At 44.1% G+C, this 18,640-nt stretch overlaps 1 protein-coding gene across 1 annotated transcript; it reads left to right on the top strand.

Annotated features, from left to right (window-relative positions):
* Positions 1-975: 975 nt before the first annotated feature.
* On the top strand, positions 976-8,745 carry LOC307209911 (keratin, type II cytoskeletal cochleal-like; the record flags this gene model as incomplete). The annotated part of the gene is made up of 5 exons (XM_079965283.1): positions 976-1,023; positions 2,801-2,896; positions 3,719-3,883; positions 6,894-7,019; positions 8,521-8,745. Exons 2-5 carry the CDS (start codon positions 2,840-2,842, stop codon positions 8,743-8,745), a joined length of 573 nt encoding a protein of 190 aa, XP_079821409.1. The 5' UTR covers positions 976-1,023; positions 2,801-2,839.
* Positions 8,746-18,640: the final 9,895 nt, after the last annotated feature.

The following is an 18,640-nucleotide window of genomic DNA, read 5'->3' on the forward strand; positions in this document are numbered from 1 at the left end:
GCTTAAACGTTGCTGGAAAGCAGGGGAGAGAATGGGATGTGGCATTTTCAGTTTGGGCAACAGCCCTTAACCTGCCATTTAACATCTAAAGCATGTCAGAAACCAGGCTGAAACCTACCATGGCTTCAACCTTCGCTCTCCATAGTGCCACCACAGGCATTTGTACTTTTGCATGCGAGTGCAATCCTCAAACCTGTCATTGACCAAATAGTTCTACTAGTCCTGTGGTGTTTTAACTAAACTTAAATGTATGTATGTTCTTTTCCCCTGAAACACTGACATTCAAAACCGTCAAGTACAATCTTGGAAAAGACTTGTTGTCTAGATGCATACATACCCAGAGAAGTTGAGATGTATGCTGCTTAAAATGTGATATAATTTGTTCTGTTTCCAGTTCCTTCTTCTTTTCATCCTGGTTTCTACAGCACAGGATTCATGGTTCCTGTCACATTTTAATTATGTGTTGCATGAAAATGCATGTCATAAAGACTGCGTGCCTGGTTGTTAGGCTTTGTTTTGGTCTGATGTCAAATTGTTTCAGGAGGGGGCAATTTTGACTGGAGGATTGGCAGAAGAAGAGGTCAAAAGTGCTTAACCCTTTTCATGCCAGTCCAGCCACTAAACATAACATCCCCAAGCTCCCCCCCCCCCATGCAGGGTTACAGACATTTTTACACTGTGGGGCTAATAAAACACTGTGGAGTTAGTAAAAGCAGCTTCGGGAAAGGGGATGTGGAAGATAAAAGAGGCCAGCAAATAATGGGATTCGATGAACTCCCCCTTTTGCTGTCCCTGCTGTTTCTTGGCTCAAAATTCCCCCATCCTGAACTGCTTTTCTTTACATCAAATGACCATTGGGACTTTGTACATGTGGTTAAGTGTAATCCATGCTTGCTTATTGTGTTTGGATAAAGTGTTTCTCTTTCCTCCACTTTCTCTCTCTCCCTCTCAAATCCTGCAAGATATGAAGAAGAGCTGAACAGACGAACAAATACAGAAAATGAGTTTGTCTTGCTCAAGCAGGTGAGTGATTTAGGTAGGCCTGCACAGTAAAATGTGCATGCCAGCACAAATTGAGGAATACAGTGGGGATTTCTAGATTTACACATTTTAATTTTAATTTACATAAGTAAAGGCAACTGGGGGCATTGATCACCAGCAAGGAACTGCAGTCAGTTCCAGGTTGTGATGAACATCTCTGGGCTCAGTCACACTTAACTTTTGCCCCATGCTTTCTAGGTACAGAGCTACACTTTCCTGATCCAAGCCCACTTTCCCCAGGAAAACCTGTTCTTTAATCTTGAATCAGAATGAAAAATGGCAATTTGGGTTTCCCACAAATTGCATGGGGGGGGGGGAGAAGCATTCAGACATGGTCCAGAAAACCACAGACTTGTGCCTAGAAAGTACAGAGGAAAATTAGTGTGGATGAGCCCTCTGTTACATTCACACTTTCCATTTTTTAGGTGTACGCATTTAAAAGAACATTATTATTGGCATTTTAAAAACATAAATGTGGGAAGAGGTCCTAAGGAGAAAATCCTAAAGCCACTGCAGGCCTCTGTTTTTTCTTGGACTCTAGCTTCCATCTGTCACAGCCAGTCAATGGTCAGGGATTATGGAAACTGTAGTTCTATAGCTATAGTACACAGGTTCCCCACCCTGTACTATAGGATGCTTTGGGGGCAGTTGTTTCTTGTTCCAAATTGGTGGGAGAGGTAGTAGGAGAGATGGGGAAATTGCTCCACTAAAGGGAATGATATGTTGTTGTTGTTGTTTAGTTGTTTAGTCATGTCCGACTCTTCGTGACCCCATGGACCAGAGCACACCAGGCACTCCTGTCTTCCACTGCCTCCCACAGTTTAGTCAAACTCATGTTGGTAGCTTCGAGAACACTATCCAACCATCTCCTCCTCTGTCGTCCCCTTCTCCTTGTGCCCTCCATCTTTCCCAACATCAGGGTCTTTTCCAGGGAGTCTTCTCTTCTCATGAGGTGGCCAAAGTATTGGAGCCTCAGCTTCAGAATCTGTCCTTCCAATGAGCACTCAGGGCTGATTTCCTTAAGAATGGATAGGTTTGATCTTCTTGCAGTCCATGGGACTCTCAAGAGTCTCCTCCAGCACCATAATTCAAAAGCATCAATTCTTTGGCGATCAGCCTTCTTTATGGTCCAGCTCTCACTTCCATACATCACTACTGGGAAAACCATAGCTTTAACTATACGGACCTTTGTTGGCAAAAAGGGAATGATATAGCCTGCCATAATTCAGCATGAACACAATGCTGATCTTGAAGACCGAACATCCCTATTGAACTGCAAAAATGTATCAGCGTGGAGAAATAGAGGGCTGAAACAATGTACATCACTTGATTTCTCATTGCCACTTGAAGCTCATGTCTTCAAGAGATGAGGGTACATGTAACAAGCAGCCAGCCTCATTTCATTGGAAGAAAAGGCATTTGATAAACACAGATGTCCTAAAAAAGTACATACCTGGATAACCTCTTTCTGGCTATATCAATGCATCAAGGAACCTTCAGATATCTCCATATAATCATATATTGTATGTTCTTGTTGAAAAGCATAGTGAAAGGGCTCCATTGCAATTTGGAACTCTGAAATTGCAGGGAACTCAGCCTAAGCATATAAACTTGTATGGATAGATGCATGTTACAAACATATATTTCAGTGTGTGTGGGAAAGTCTTAAATATTAATTGGTGTATAAATGCTATAAAATAAATAAATAGTGTTGGCTTTGGAATGGCATAAGAATTAAATCTCAGGTTTTCTCCCCTAGAAAGTTGATGCTGCATTTGAACATCAGAAGGAACTGGAAATGAAGAAGGAGCTGCTGAAAGAGACTGTAGAATTTCTGAGAGCTTTCTTTGCAGAGGTCTGTTAAGATAAGCTGCAGCATAAAAAGCTGTTGTTACCCCTCAATTCAGATATTTTAATTGTGCATCTTTGGGAAATCAGGTACCCCTCAGCCCTGGGATGTGACGCCACTGCCATTATTTCCAGTGCCAGCTAAAACAGACTTGACTCTTGTGTAGCAATGGAAAACTGCCTTATACTTAGCTAGACCCTTGGTCCACTTTGCTTTGCATTGCCTACACTGACTGACAGTAGCTCCTTTTGATAGTCTTTCCCAGCCTTACTTGGACAGATGTCAAGAATTGAACTATGGACCTTTTGCATGCCCAGTAGTGGCCCTATCATCGAGCTATGGATCTTGATCCTTTCCTTCTATAGGCTATGCTATTCATTTCAACACAGGAGTCCTAGTGGTTCCTTTGATTTTTGTTCTAAGCAATTTATGCTTTGGATCACAATGTTTAGATCTGTGTGACTATCTTTTCAGATAGAATACTGGGTGCAGGAGTTTACCCCCCACAGAGCTACAATTCCCAGCACCCTTAAAAACTATAGTTTCCACATTTTTTTCGGGAGGTGTTTTAAATGTGTAGTATTCAACAAAATGATATGTGAATCTCACCAATAACTCCAAACAAGCTACGTAAGTTAGCCTTGGTCCTTCACCTCGGGATAGTTTTACAATTTTATATGTGCTGTAAGCCACCCAGAGTGGCTGGGAAAATCCAGCCAGATGGGCGGGGTATAAATAATAAATTTATTAGTATTATTGTTATAGTTTGCAGTTGCTTTCTCTACTGCTGTGCACTAAGATGTCACTCAAATTCTGTGTAACCTGCAGGAACGCACTGTGCTGGACTGTCAACTTTATGATACGTCTGTGGTTGTCAGCATGGACAACAGCAGAGGCCTAGATATGGATGCCCTGATCCAGCACATTGAAAGATGGTATCAGAACATCGCACTAAGAAGCAAAGAAGAAGCTAACATCTTTTACAAGAGCCAGGTATGACCAAGAGACATGGAATGGGTTGAGATATTTATTTATTTATTCAATTTCTATATCACATTAGATTTTTAATAAAAAACTCAAAGTGGTGTACCGCATATTAAATCAATAAAACAATAGATGAGCAATGTTCCTCTGGCCTCTTGAGGAGCCTCTTTTGTAGGGCTGGTGAGTGTGGGCCCAGCCCCCTAAGCCAGGTGGAAAGGGCCTTGCGGGGAGCAGCCTTCACCCCTCACAGCCAGGTGATGTTATTTCAGAATCTCAACATCACTCTTCTTCTTTTTAAAGGAATCTAGATAATATAGGAAACCATACCCTAGATTTTCAGCAATTCGATTTGCACATCCTTGCTTGCCAACTTCTAGCTGTCAGATTTCTTAATAAATAGAAAAACTCTGCTGTTCTATCCTTTTGTTAAGATCAGTGCAATGAAATGACTGCCAAGTCCCCATTCTGATCATCTAAAGCCATATATTACTCTTCAGTTAATCAGATTTATTGTTTCACCAAGCAAGTCTTAGGAGCATAATAACATAATAAAATTAACCAAAATGAAACCAGTTTCTCCTTTGGAAGTCAGCTTTACAAATCCACCACATTTTCTCCAAACAAACCTTCACTGTGTCACTGCCACTGCCAATGAGATTACTCTAAATATAACATAACACAACTTATACCACACAAAGATATTTCATCTTAAATTAGTTGGATATATGACACCCATCCAGCTAAATATCTCTGTGGTTATTCACCATACATAGAGCTTCATATATTTATGTGTGATGACCAGGGTGATTTAACAGAGAAAATCATAAAAATACAATGGACACCAACACTCAATTTAAAAATAAATAAATTGTAATCTAGACTTTCCTTGGATTTCCCACCACATATACAAGATGTAGGGTTAAAACATGGATAGCTAACCCTTTTCAGCCCAAAGGTTGCATTGACTGTCACCCACACCTCCAATAATAATAATAATAATAATAATAATAATAATAATAATAATTTTTATTTATATCCCGCCCTCCCTAGCCAAAGCCGGGCTCAGGGAAGCTAACAACAACAAAACAGTACAAAAGTACAGCACAAACAACACTCTAAAATCAATCATTATAAAATTAATTAATTCAAGCCACTGGCAACCATTGGGCCAGAGCTCCGCGAAAATTGCCAAGGGAGGGAGTCAGGCTGTGCCCTGGCCAAAGGCCTGGTGGAACAGCTCTGTCTTGCAGGCCCTGTGGAAAGATGTCAAGTCCCGCAGGACCCTGGTCTCTTGTGACAGAGTGTTCCACCAGATCGGAGCCACAGCTGAAAAAGCCCTGGCTCTAGTTGAGGCCAGCCTAACTTCTCTGTGGCCTGGGACCTTCAAGATGTTTTTATTTGAAGACCGTAAGTTTCTCTGTGGGGCATACCAGGAGAGGCGGTCCCGTAGGTACCGTAGGTACCAAGGGTATCATATCTCGGTAAGCATGGCCAACATATATAACCTTTGCAGAAACCAGACCCCTCAAAGAACTGTTTTGGCATTGTTTGCAAGCTTAGAACCAGAAAGGCCCAACAGAAAGTTATTTTGCCAAGTGAATTGCTCTGGTGAATTGATAAGTGGAGGCACAGGATCTTGATGTCTGAATCTCCTTCAGGTTCCTTCTGAACAGTTTCTAATATATCATTGGATATGAACAGCTTTTGCCTCACATGCAACCAGCTATCTTGTTTATCAGTTTTATTTTTGTTCTAAAGCAATCTTTCCTCCTCAAACTTAAAAGATTATAATATTGTTTTAACTATCCTCATTTTAACAAGCATAAATCCTCATTCTGTTACAGGTACTCCTGGATGTTCTCTTAGTCCTAACAAAGATCTCAGAAATTAGTTTGGGGAAACTTAATGTTGTATCTCAATCAATCCCTCATATGGAATCTGTGTGCATTTTCCCTTTTTACATGAGATTTTATTAGGACTTTTAATAATACACTAAAAAGCAAACTAATCTAAACAAAAGAAAAGAAAAGGGGAAAAAAAGAATGCAAAGTCCTCTCTCACATGTAGATCTTAACTCTTGTCTCACACAGAAAGAGGTGAACTCTCTCAGCTCTTACCTGGCAGCTTCCCTTTCTTTCTTCCTCTCACACAGGGTCCACTCCTTTGTTTTGAGCTCTTTTCATCGTTCATTCAATAGTTGCTGCATGACACCAACAGTCAATGGGGTGTTTTTCAATATTTTCACCATATTGAGTGCTTTCTTTGAGATCCACACAGTCCTTACTTATCAAAATACATTCCTAGCATTCCTCTCTCACCGTGAGGCAGCCACGAAGTTTCACATTACAATCAACACATTCACCAGTGAAGTGGAGGATCAAAACCAGAACAAAATAAAATGAAAATTTCTCAGAGTTGGAACACTGCTTAGCTGTTTAGAAACTTTCCTAGTATGCACGGTTGAAGCACACGTTGTTTTATTTTAATTTCAGCCCATTGTGTGGGCATTTTTTTCAAAGAACTCAGTATTCACAGGAACTCTGTTGAGGAAGGTGGTCCTAGTTTGGTAGCTGAGGATTGTGGCATAGTTTTTATATAGTCCCTGGGGGGCAGGGACACCTCAGGCCTTGGTGTCAAATGTGGCTCTCCAAGCCCCTCTGTTTAGCCCTCTCCCCAGTCCATGCCTCACATTGACCCTGCTTCACTGCCTCCTCAAGTGCTTATGTCCAGATGGAAGCATCTTTGAATTATGACAGTGCATTTTGTTTGTGTGGATGGAGGATAGAGAGGTAAGTTGATTGTAATGTCACCTATTTACAAAGGTAATTGTCATAGGCATTGTTCCACCCATTTTTGCCTCTGGCCCCTGGGAGATTATCCACAAAGGACTGTGACCCTTTGGCTAACAAGGGTCCCCCCCCCCAATATAGCCAACGAGGGGGGAGCCATCACTGCCTCTCTCCCAATATTTAAGCATGAAGTTGTACCTCTGCTCTTCTGCCTTCTCTCTGAATATTAGATTGAGGATCTCCAGAACAAACGATACAAGTTCCATGCAAACCTGGAAAAAAACAACAATGAAATTACTGAGCTAAAACGGGTGATACAGATAATGCAGATCCAGACAGATAATGAGAAGAAGAAGGTGAGGAAGCTCTTGTGTTCCCTGATCCAAGTCAGCCCTGGTTTGGTGGGAGTGTCAGACCTTAAGGCCTGCCTTCACAAACTGAAGGACACAACTTACTGGCTTTTCTATGGTACCACTAATGGTTTGTAACCATATGCTACTTAAAGGTGTTTCTGAAATTTGTATTTCCTGAAAAAGAAACATGGGACACATTCATAACGCTCATTACAAATGTGAGAGATGTATTACAGTCCCATAAATTCTTCTCTGGCTCAGGTTTTAATCTGAGCTGGAGAAGAATTCAACTCCTTTCCCACTCCATGCACCCAGCCCCTAACCCCTGTCTGACATGCATAGCCTTCCAAGAAGCAACTCTAGGCAGGGGAATAGGGAGAAGACCTTTGCCGCTGCCTTTGCTACCAGATTCAGCAGCCAGGTAAGCAGGTGAAAGGGGAGAGAAAGGAGGTTTGGAAGTCTATAGGTGGGTAGGTGGGTGAGTGGGAAGAAGAGTTATGGTGGGTGAGCAGCAGCTTCAAAACTCACAGGAATGCAGAAAAATTTAACACCGATTGAGAAAGAGAGGTTTCAGAAGGAGACAGGTTTAACATTAGTTAAGAAAGTGAAATATCTGGGGGTTAATATGACTGCTAAGAACTTAAATCTATTTAAAGATAACTATGAGAAATGTTGGACAGATGTGAAAAAAGACTTAGAAATATGGTCAAATTTGAAGCTCTCCTTGTTGGGTCGAATTGCAGCTATAAAGATGAATGCATTGCCAAGAATGTTATTTTTGTTTCAATCACTGCAAATTTTGGACAAAATGGACTGTTTCAAGAAGTGGCAGAGAGACATTTCTAGATTTGTCTGGCTGGGCAAGAAGCCTAGAATAAAATTTAAAATATTAACTGACGCAAAGGAAAGAGGCCGATTTGCCCTGCCAGACCTTAAACTTTATTATGAGTTTAGTGGGGTCCTTATTAATTCAGATTAGCTCCACCTGACCACTGGCAGTGCTGGTTGAGGCTAATGGGAGTTTGTAATCCAACGTATCTGAAGGGTGTTGGGTTAGGGAGCTAGGATATTTCCCAGTTTCCAGTTTGGGGCAGAAATCACTTAGCTTGTTTCAAGCCAAACCAAATGAGACCGGGAGAACATATCTATCACTAATTCAGTTAGTTCCTGAGCTGAAACAACCAGGGATGATTATTAGGAGTCACTTTTGTCCCCATGAAAAGGACTCAACTATCAGGTGATTTCTGCATCACTTTGTATGACCTGAAGGTGCATCCTACCCAACACTCCTCTCTAGGGAGTTCAACAACAGGGGCAGGCAGATTATCTTTCTGCGGAAGCTCTTCTCCCTTAGTGATCTTGCTGTTGAAGAGCTTGTGATAAGATTCCAGGAAATTCCTGGTTGCCCAGAATTGCTGTTGGAGTGGGAAGGCGGAAAGGGACTGACTCCAATATGGATTGATATTGGTGTTACATCTGGACAACGTTCTCCCATATTTTGCAGGTGGCTTCTCTGCAGGCAGCCATTGGTGATACTGAAAAACAAGGTGACCATTCTCTTAAAGATGCCCAGGAAAAGGAACAAGAGCTCCAGAAGCGCCTGCAGGATTCCAAGGACAAATTGGCTGGCCTCTTGAGGGATTATCATGAACTCATGAATACCAAACTGGCCCTTGATATTGAGATTGCTGCATACAAGACATTACTGGAAGGAGAAGAGAACAGGTGAATGCAATATACGGCATCTCTAGATAGTAAGGATTCTGTTTGTATTTCCAAGTTTTCGAGCCTGGAATGGAACAATTCACCTACACATGCCACACCCTCCAACATTTTCAAGCCAAAATCCAGGGCACTATATTCCTGGTTTTTATCGCAATAGCATGGCAGCAATTTTGGTTACTATGATATTGCGTGCCCCCCCCCCCCGAAGCACTTTTTCCAGGCATGGCACCCAAAAACATCCATTTTGGGGCACTGCACAAGACCACTGCCCTAAAATAGTGCTTTCTTGGGGGGAAATCGCATCGTGAAATTGCACTGAATACTAAGTATATAAATACCAAGTTCTCTTATTAATAATTTAAAGGTAAAGGTAAAGGTACCTGTTATGGGATTAGGGGGGCTACTCATGCGTAAGCGTTTAAAGCCTCAAGGCTCTGCAATCAGTTTCTAAACTCTCCCTGTCCGTGGAGCCATGGGTGCATGGCTACCTCAATCGCTGGCAGAATCCGTCAGTGGGTGCTTCCGGAATTTACGCCAACATAAGAGTTCCTTAACGGAAACTCTCCTTCTGGATTCTCTGCGTGACAGTTTCCTGCGCGGAGTAGGCGTCCCCAGCGGAGGTCCTGAGACCTCTCCGCTGTGCTCACTGGAAGTATCTTGGAGCCATTCCTCCGACTGAGTTTCTGCAGGAACTCTCCCTCTCCCCCTGCTGGTTCCTTCCTCAGCATCCGAGGCTCTCCTAGTCTCCTTGAGCCCTTCCACCACCTAACTCTCCGATGGCAGTTCCCTGACAGTACCCCTGCCCACACGGGCCAGTCTTGCCAGACTCTAGGGTTGTGCGCTCATCTCACTCTATAGGCCGGGAGCCAGCGCTGTCCGCAGACACTTCCGGGTCACGTGGCCAGCGTGACAAGCTGCATCTGGCGAGCCAGCGCAGTACACGGAACGCCGTTTACCTTCCCGCTGGTAAGCGGTCCCTATTTATCTACTTGCACCCAGGGGTGCTTTCGAACTGCTAGGTTGGCAGGCGCTGGGACCAAACGACGGGAGCGCACCCCGCCGCGGGGATTCGAACCGCCAACCATGCGATCGGCAAGTCCTAGGCACTGAGGTTTTACCCACAGTGCCACCCGCGTCCCATTAATAATTTACCTAGTAGCAAATAGCTACAGCTGTGAGCAGCACTGGGATCTACAGATAAAGGGTACTGTACAAATTTACCAAATACAGTGGTACCTCTGGTTGTGAATGGGATCCGTTCCGGAGCTTCCGCGCATGTGCGTGATGTCATTTTGCGCGTCTGCGCATGCGCGAGCAGCGAAACCCAGAAGTAACCCTTTCCGGTACTTCCGGGTTGCCGCGGGACGCAACCTGAAAAGACGTAACCTGAACCGAACGTAACAAGAAGTATGACTGTAGTAATAATAAACAAGTCATTGAAACATTGCAAATGGGTCATTGGCAACAGATTTTCCTTTAAAAACGATGGGATTTCCCCTGGAAAGCATAAATTCAGATTGGATTATGTGGGGCAGGGGTTGGCATTTTGATGATAACATTTTTCACAGATGCCAAAAAAAGCACCCATCTCATAATAAACACTCTTCTTTTCAGTTTAATAAATAATAACCAACCTGTATTCTTTTTCTTCCCCGCCACCCGGCCCGTCTCTAAAAGAATATGTTCTGGAGCACCTGTGAGTCTGGGTAAGGACCCCAAGGATTCTTGCTTTCTTCTGTAGTCTGTAAGATTTTGTTCACTACATTAACAGCCTCTGATGTCAGTGACATGCTGTAAAACTTATTCACTGAATATATCATTCTCTTGCAGCTGTGATGAACACTTCTTGTGCAGTCCACAACACAGTCCACGGTGTGAAAAAGTAGACTGAAATGGAAGCAAACATTGGATGCACTTAAGGAATTTTAGTGTGCTGTTGTTTGCAGGGTTGGCAATGAAACTTCAAAAGAAAATCTACATATAACCCACGTGATTTCTAGGGATGTTTTGTCTTTCCACAGCACGTGTGCAGATTAAAGCAGAAATGAATTGGGTTTTTGCCATAAAATTAATCACAGGAGATAATGGCTGTGTTATGATAAACCATGATGAAAACAAGTCTAGCCTAGCCTTTACTTCTCTTGTTATTAACTGTGCATTAATAGTATCATCCAAACCCAACAAAATGTCCGTGATCTTAGCTACAGTTCGTTTGAAACAAGTTAATGTCAAGCCATAGTTTATGAAAGCAGCTTGTTTTCACTAACTAGTTGAGATTAACCACACTTTTAAGCTTGGGCCTGTGGTGAATTGAATATTATGACTATGATGATGATTAATAATAATTGAATTTATATCCTGACTGTCCACCCCAAGGAGCCCAGAGTGGCAGATTTAAAACGTAAAAGCAAAAACAACATTATAAAACAAATTGAAAGAGTCTAAAAAACAATTTAAATTAATTAAAAGCAGTTGTAGTTGAAAACATTGTAAAAATAATTGCTATTAAAAAAAAATAGGGAGATTCCCAAAGCTGTAGTCACAGTGGGGTCACATGTAGAAATGAAGATATATAAATGTGGCAGGAGGCTGATTTAGCCACTTCTGCATCTTTGATGCCTGCTTCCTCCCTATAACAGACAAAGCTCCTTTTCACATATTCAGCTGGTGTGGATGCAGGCACTGCAAAATAGCATGCTGGGGAAAGACACACACACAGGTAGACATCATTGTGAGTTGGGCTCTCTAGATGACCAGCCAGCCCCACATGGGCTGGTTTAGGTGATTTCTGGCTTTCAAATATGTGGAGGAAAGGATCATGCAGACATTTTCAGGATACATACAGATGCACCCATTTCCACAATCACATTAACATGCCCGGCATCTGTATCTTAGATCTGCTTAAGCAGATTAAACAAATTAAGGAAGAGATATAAACCGCAATGCATCTCATTCTGGTCTGGCAGAGATTGTATACATGCCAAGCTCTTCTGTCCTCTGATGACTTACATGTTGTTTAATTCCCAAAGACAAAATGAAATCTTGGCTTTGTTTAAATGAATGCAAGTTTCCCACTGGCTAAGCAGGAAAAAAATGGAATTGGGGGAGGGGGGATTGGAATAGAATTTATTGCACCATAATATATGCAAGTTAGAGTAATGTGGACTTAAGAATATACTGTAGAGTTGTCCGAGTTAAATATAATCCTCTCTTTTAAAAGCATGTGTCTCCGTGTGTCAGTTTGCCTCCATTACGAAGGGGCCAGCTACTCTCTTCTCCCAACTCAGGGATGGGGACCCTGTAGCCCCCAAATGGTTTTCACCTCCAACTTCCATCACCCCCTATACACAACATCCGGAAGGCCATAGATTTCCCAGTGCCAGATTACCAAATAGGCAGTGTAGGCACCAGCCTATGGGCCCCATGCCTTTTAGGGGCCCTGCAATTGCGGATCAATATAATATTGTGTAATCAAATTTGCTTATTGAAATTGTTGGTTGGTAAAATCAAAAACTTATTAGGAGATAATTCCCAAGGGGCTCCCCAAGATTTTGACTGCCTAAGGGCCTCCACCCCTAGGGTTTAATCTGGCAGTGAAGTTTCCCATCTCTGCCCTAATAGCTGGTTTATGATATTCCAGGCACTCAGGTTTTTCCTACTGAATACAGTGGTACCTCGGGTGTAATGGTTCTAGGGGTTGCTCATGCGTAAGCTGGTGCAAACACCTGGCTGGGTTGCCTGAGTGAACCTTTTCTGTCCGGACAGCCACTCACCCATGGCTGTCTCAATCGCTGGCAGAATCCGTCAGTGGGCGTTTCTTAAACTTCTTCCAGCAAAGAAGCTCTTTGACGCCTAGTCTCCTCCTACTCTCTCTGCGCGAAAGCCTTCTGCGCAAGGAGGGCGTAGGCAGCGGAGGACCCTTACTCTCCCCGCTGGTCCCCAGCAAGGAGTCATGGGGCCGCCTTGCCGCTTCCCCCATCTGCCCCCCTTCTCCACTGGTGCTACGCTGATTCTCTTCCCCAGAAGATGGGCTGCCTCTCCCCATCCCGGGACGCTCTCTGGAATCCCTCTGGATTTTGCTCTCTCCCTCCGGCACTGATGGCAGTTCCCTGACATCGGGTTAAGAACTAAATTCATTCTGGAGGTCCGTTCTTAACCTGAAACTGTTCTTAACCTGAGGTACCATTTTAGCTAATGGGGCCTCCCACTGCTGTTGTGTGATTTCTGTTCTCACCCTGAAGCAAAGTTCTTAACCCGAGGTACTATTTCTGGTTAGCGGCGTCTGTAACCTGAAGCGTCTGTAACCAGAGGTACCACTGTACAGCCAAGGCTAATGTAAAAAAATAAAAGTAAATTAAATCTTCTTTCAGGAGATGGCAAAATCTGAGATCACTAAGTTGCATTTAGTGCCAAGGAAGCAGTGAGGGTATCTGAGTTCTAGTCCAGGAGCAGCTGCTTCTTGCAGCCTGTCTCTTGTAACTAAAAAAGAATAAATGCCTGCAAGTGCCCAAATGGTATCAGTATCCTGATCTGTTACCAGGGCTGGATTTAGGTTTGATGAGGCCCTAAGCTACTGAAGGTAATGGGGCCCTTTATATGTCCAGCTGTCCTTTGTCAACAACAAATTGTCACTGTTTTTTTGTATTGAATATATGCTATGTGGTATTTTATGGATCTAATAGGTATCTAAAGCTATTTGCACATGTTGCTATGCAACCAGTCCATGCAGAATGTTGGCACCCTATATATAGAAATAAGCAAACCAGTGATATTTTAGGGAGCAGGCTAGCAGGCGGGGCCCATTACTTACATCATAGGTGCCTAAAAGGTAAATATAAAGGACCCCTGACAGTTAAGTCTAGTCGCAAATGACTCTGGGGTTGTGGCGCTCATCTCGCTTTACTGGCCAAGGGAGCCAACGTTTGTCCTCAGACAGTTTTTCTGGGTCATGTGGCCAGCATGACTAAGCCACTTCTGACGAAACCAGAGCAGCGCACAGAAATGCCATTTACCTTCCCGCCAGAGCGGTACCTATTTATCTACTTGCAATTTGACGTGCTTTCGAACTGCTAGGTTGGCAGGAGCTGGGACCAAATAACGGTAGCTCACCCCATCATGGGGATTCGAACCGCTGACCTTCCGATTGGCAAGCCCAAGGCTAAGTGCTTTAGACCACAGCACCCACAAAACATTGTTGCTGTATGTAGGTGGTGTTTTTAATCTTATATTTTAGAAATGTACATCCAATTTTTTTCCCTTAATTTTTTTTGGGGGCCCCAAGAGAGTGGGGCCCTAAGCTACAGCTTGTTTAGCTTATACCTAAATCCGGCACTGTCTGTTACACTTCCTGGACATTTGGAAATGCTAGTCCTGATTGAGTGTGGGTTCTTTTAGTTGATGGCCATGATCTCTGGAACTGGAAACACATGTGCTTTGCCACTGGTCCAAATGTCAACAAATGAACAAAGCAAAGGATGGCGCAGTGACCACAATGCCCTAAAGGTAATGTCATTTTGCTGTTGCATGCAGAATCTCTTCACAGCATGGTAATTGTCAGCATCGCCCTTGAGCCAGTGTCACCAACTGGACTCATGCACTTCAACCCTGACTGGGCTAGGCGAGCTGGGTAGCACTTCCAGAGACCACCTTCTGCACAGGAACAGGTCAAAGTTCTGTGGACTCACAGCTTAGAGTTGTGAGCACCGGATTCACTTCCACAATACAGTCGTCGCACAGCAGAGTATAGCAGAGTCTAGCAGTGTATAAACGACTCGGAGAGCAGCTCTGTAGAATATCTTCTTTTATTCTATAACTACAACTATAATACAAAACTATATACAGAGCTAAATAGGTCTAAGCATAAATGAATGCTGCACTGAGTGTCTGCAGCTGCTCTTAGCAGCAACCTTATCTCTACACACGATCTCTAACAATCAGTCTCTCTCTCTCTCCCCGACACACTGACTGACTGACTGACTGACTGACTGACTGACTGACTGACTGACTTGGTGCTGGAGCTGAATAAGTAGAAAGCAGAACACTGCTCCTCCTCTCTGGAGAATCAGCAGACTCGTCAGGAGATTCTTGGATATGGGAGGGGTGAAATCTCCTCAGTAATAGTGCAAAGCTGCACCCTCACACCAAACTCTGGAGACGCCACCAAAATGAATGAAGTCTTCAGCAACTCCCACTGGGTCTAAAGGCCAATTCATATACACAGCATAAGCGCATACATGATCCGTGTGGTTATGGAGTGCAGGAAGGAGACGCCTTCCGCACCACAAGTATAACCTGCAATGAGAAGCAGGGTGGATGCGCATTTGGGCTCTGGTGCTCCTGACAGGTTATATTATGTGGGATAATATGGCTTGGGATTAATGATGTGGCTAAGCCGGGAAGGAGAAAGAAGCAGCTGCCAAGTGGGAACTCGTGTCAAAGCAGCAGCAAAACTGAGGGTGGGGGTAATGACTCGGAGACTAGATGAAAAAAAAAAAGAAAAGACTAGAGAGGAAATGTGAATAGCTGTACAATTGTAGTATGTAAAAATATGTACAGCTAGAACATTTTTGAGTGCTGGGGAGAAATCCCACTAGCCAGTGTGCCCACCAATCGGAAGTAGTGCTGGTGACAATGCCCCCCCCAAGGAAGGCAATGAATTCACAACAAGAGGGACATAGACCTCTGTGACCACATACCCAACCAGAGTGCCCCCTTTCCATCAGCCCCGGTGGCACAGCCACCACTGTCAGTCTCCAGCCATTCCTACAGCCAGCAGTTCAATACCCCTACTGTTACTCACAAGCACCATTTTGGAGCACCGCACACAAAGAGAAGGCCCATCAGGAAAAGCACTGCATGGACCAAACAGACCTGTTGTTCCACCGACTCTTCTGGCAACTCCTGTGACCAACCCACCCTCTTGCTATTTTGTCCTATAGACAGTCCTGCCAAGAAGTATCTCAGCTTTGCCCCTCACAGGACACATTCACAAATTTAAAGCACTGTGATACCACTTTGAGCAGTCATGGGAGCTGTAGTTTGTTAAGGATGAGACCCCTAGATTCCGCTCACAAAGTTACAATTTGCAGAGTTTCTCGAGAAGAAAAGTTGCTTGTTAAGCCACATCTGGAAATTGTAGCTCACTTTCCCTATCCTGGTTTGTTATATCCACCATTGCTGATAGTTGGACCAGTTTAGGATTCAGCATAGCTCTTTGACCAGCCTAGCTCTGTTCGTTCCCAGCTCCAGATTAGGAGAGTGGATTGCTCTATTAGTCCAATGCAGCTAAATAACCAAAACTCTTGTGGAACCTTACTGACCATCAGATGACCATAATACATTAAACCACTTCCAAGCTGGAGAGGAGGTGGGGTTGCAGGCTTCATGCCCTCCCCCCACATGTGCGGGGGCTGTCTTGCAGCCCCCGCGAGAGCAGGAAACCCTTGGGCGCGTCATCTCCCTTGCCAGCCAATCGGCTGGCCCGGGAGGCGTGGCCCGCGCTATTTAGGGCCGGCGCCTGAGGATTTTCCTCTTTCTCCGCTCCAGCGCCCCAGCTGCTCTGGTTTCCCACCCTCCCACCCTTTAGGTTTGGCTCTTTGACATTGCTATGGACTTCGGTTGGTCACCGTCAAGAGGCCTGGTAGGAATTTTTTCCACTTGGCAAATTGGCACCAGCCATTTGGTTTTTCGCCTACCTCGTAGCAAATCGTCACAACTTCCTCGGCATTGGCAGTTAGGCATTGGTAAGGCTATTGTTATGCAGATGAGTGGGGGGGGAGGCAGTGCCATCACCTTCCCCCATATCGAAGGGTAGTCCGGTAAAGGATTCCGGGGGGCGTTGCCCTGTCTGAAGCCTATGGAGGTGTGGGCCTAAGGCATGCCCCTGAGCGGTGACCCTGGGGGAGCTCCTAGTTGATGTACATCAGCAGGACTCCCCTACTGGTGGTTAACCCTTGCCGGTCTTCTAGCAATCAGGCTGAAGCCGGTTAGTCGATAGGACCAATGCCTAAGCCAATACCGCTCAATTCCTGTAATCAATAAAGTTGTGGCCTAATTTTTCCCATTAACCTAAAATACTGGTGTCCTGTGTCTTTATTTCCATGGGGGAGGTGGGAACTCGCCATGCAATATGACATAAGTTTTCATGGGCCACATTCACACAATGCATTTAAAGCTCTTAAGCAGTCATGGCTTCCCTGCAAGAGTCTTGGGAGCTATAGGTTATTAAGTGTACTTAGAGTTGTTAGTTCTTCATAGGGGATTGTAGCTCTGGAAGGGGAATAGGGGCATTGGGCTGGTTCTGCCTTTGCACATTCATATGACAGGACAAGGGAAAGGTGTGTGGCTGGCCATGAAATTGACTAGATCCAGGGTATGGTGCCGTACAGAAAGTGTTGGACCAGAACCCTCATCATACCTGATCATGAGCCATGCTAGCAGTGGCTGATGGGAGCTGGAGTCCAACAAAATATGGAGGGCACCATACTGGTCAGCCCTGAACTAGACTTTTGCCTCTCTCACACACAATTCCAGGCCTCAAAGTCACCCAATGGAATTGCTCAGCAGTTGATCTGGTACTGATGAAAGAATTATAATTAGCGTATAGAATGTTACGACTTTCCCTTCACAATGAAGTATAATTAACATAAAGAATTCATCATCCGAGTTTGTTGGTAATTACCATGAGCTTAGATGTCTCACTCCATGCTTTATTATAGTTCTAAGAAGTAGCATAAAAACATAACTGGCATAATTGACAGTAGATCAATACAGCATATAAGATCAAAGGGCATAATAAAACAGCAGGTAACAATAGCCAATTATAAAAAGTCAAATTAACTCGAGTCATTATTTACCTGACAGATGGCTCCAATAACATTTGACACACTTCTGAGTAATCATGCACATTGGGTTGCGCAATACATCTTCTTCAGTTTCTCTCTATAGAAAAATGTTTGTGATGGTAAGCAGTGTGCAGCAAATTCTATACGTTAAGAGGGCAGGGAATCATTCCTCCCCATCTCTCCCCATGAAGTTGCGGACCTTGGGGTCTCAAAATTCAGTGGTACCCTGTGCAATGCCAAAATTTGGCACCCTTGTCTCTCATCATAGTTGCGGTGTCCCTGAGACTCTGCCCCAATGTGACCAAACCGATCGCACTCCCCTAAATCTGCCTCTGAAATACAGCTCCCATCATTCCTAGCAAGAACAGCCAATTCCCAGGGATGATGGGAGTGGCCAGGGGTGCCAACCTGAATGAAATATTGGAGGGGGCAGGAAAGCCCTGCCTCAAATAATCAATCATTTGACTCAGTGCACACACACCATTCGAATGACAATGCCCATCAACTTTTGGGGGTGGCCCCCTCAAATATTTTAGGGGGGGGGGGCGAAGACTCCTTGACCCCTAGCAATTGACTCCTATGGGAGTGGCAGTTCTGAAATCTCTGGAATGCCAATGGTACCTCACACCTTCTATGTATGATGATTCCAAAGTATGTCTCAGTGTGTTCAGCATAGCTTACTCTCAAATCAGTGTGTGTAGGGCTGCAGCCATAATTAATCTAACACACACACTAATAACCAGTGATATACAAACAGAAAGCACGCATGAACATATATATGCCATGGTCACATCCACAACACACATACTGAAACACATTGAAAGCACAAGTCTTACCCCATAGAATGCTGGTAATTGTAGTGTGTTAAAGATGCTGGAAATTGTGGGATATGTGTGTGTGTGGGGGGGGAGATTATAAGCCACTATTTTGGGTCCATGTACCCCAGAACCATGTGTCTCATGTGGTTCTCCAAGGCCTCAAATGGTCTTTTTCAGCTGTGCAAGCAGAGATTTTTTAAATGAAAGATACCAGGAATTAAAGCAGTAGCCTTATAGA

The sequence above is a fragment of the Podarcis cretensis genome, assembly GCF_951804945.1.
Source record: "Podarcis cretensis genome assembly, chromosome: 2".
In the NCBI taxonomy this organism is placed as follows: domain Eukaryota; kingdom Metazoa; phylum Chordata; class Lepidosauria; order Squamata; family Lacertidae; genus Podarcis; species Podarcis cretensis.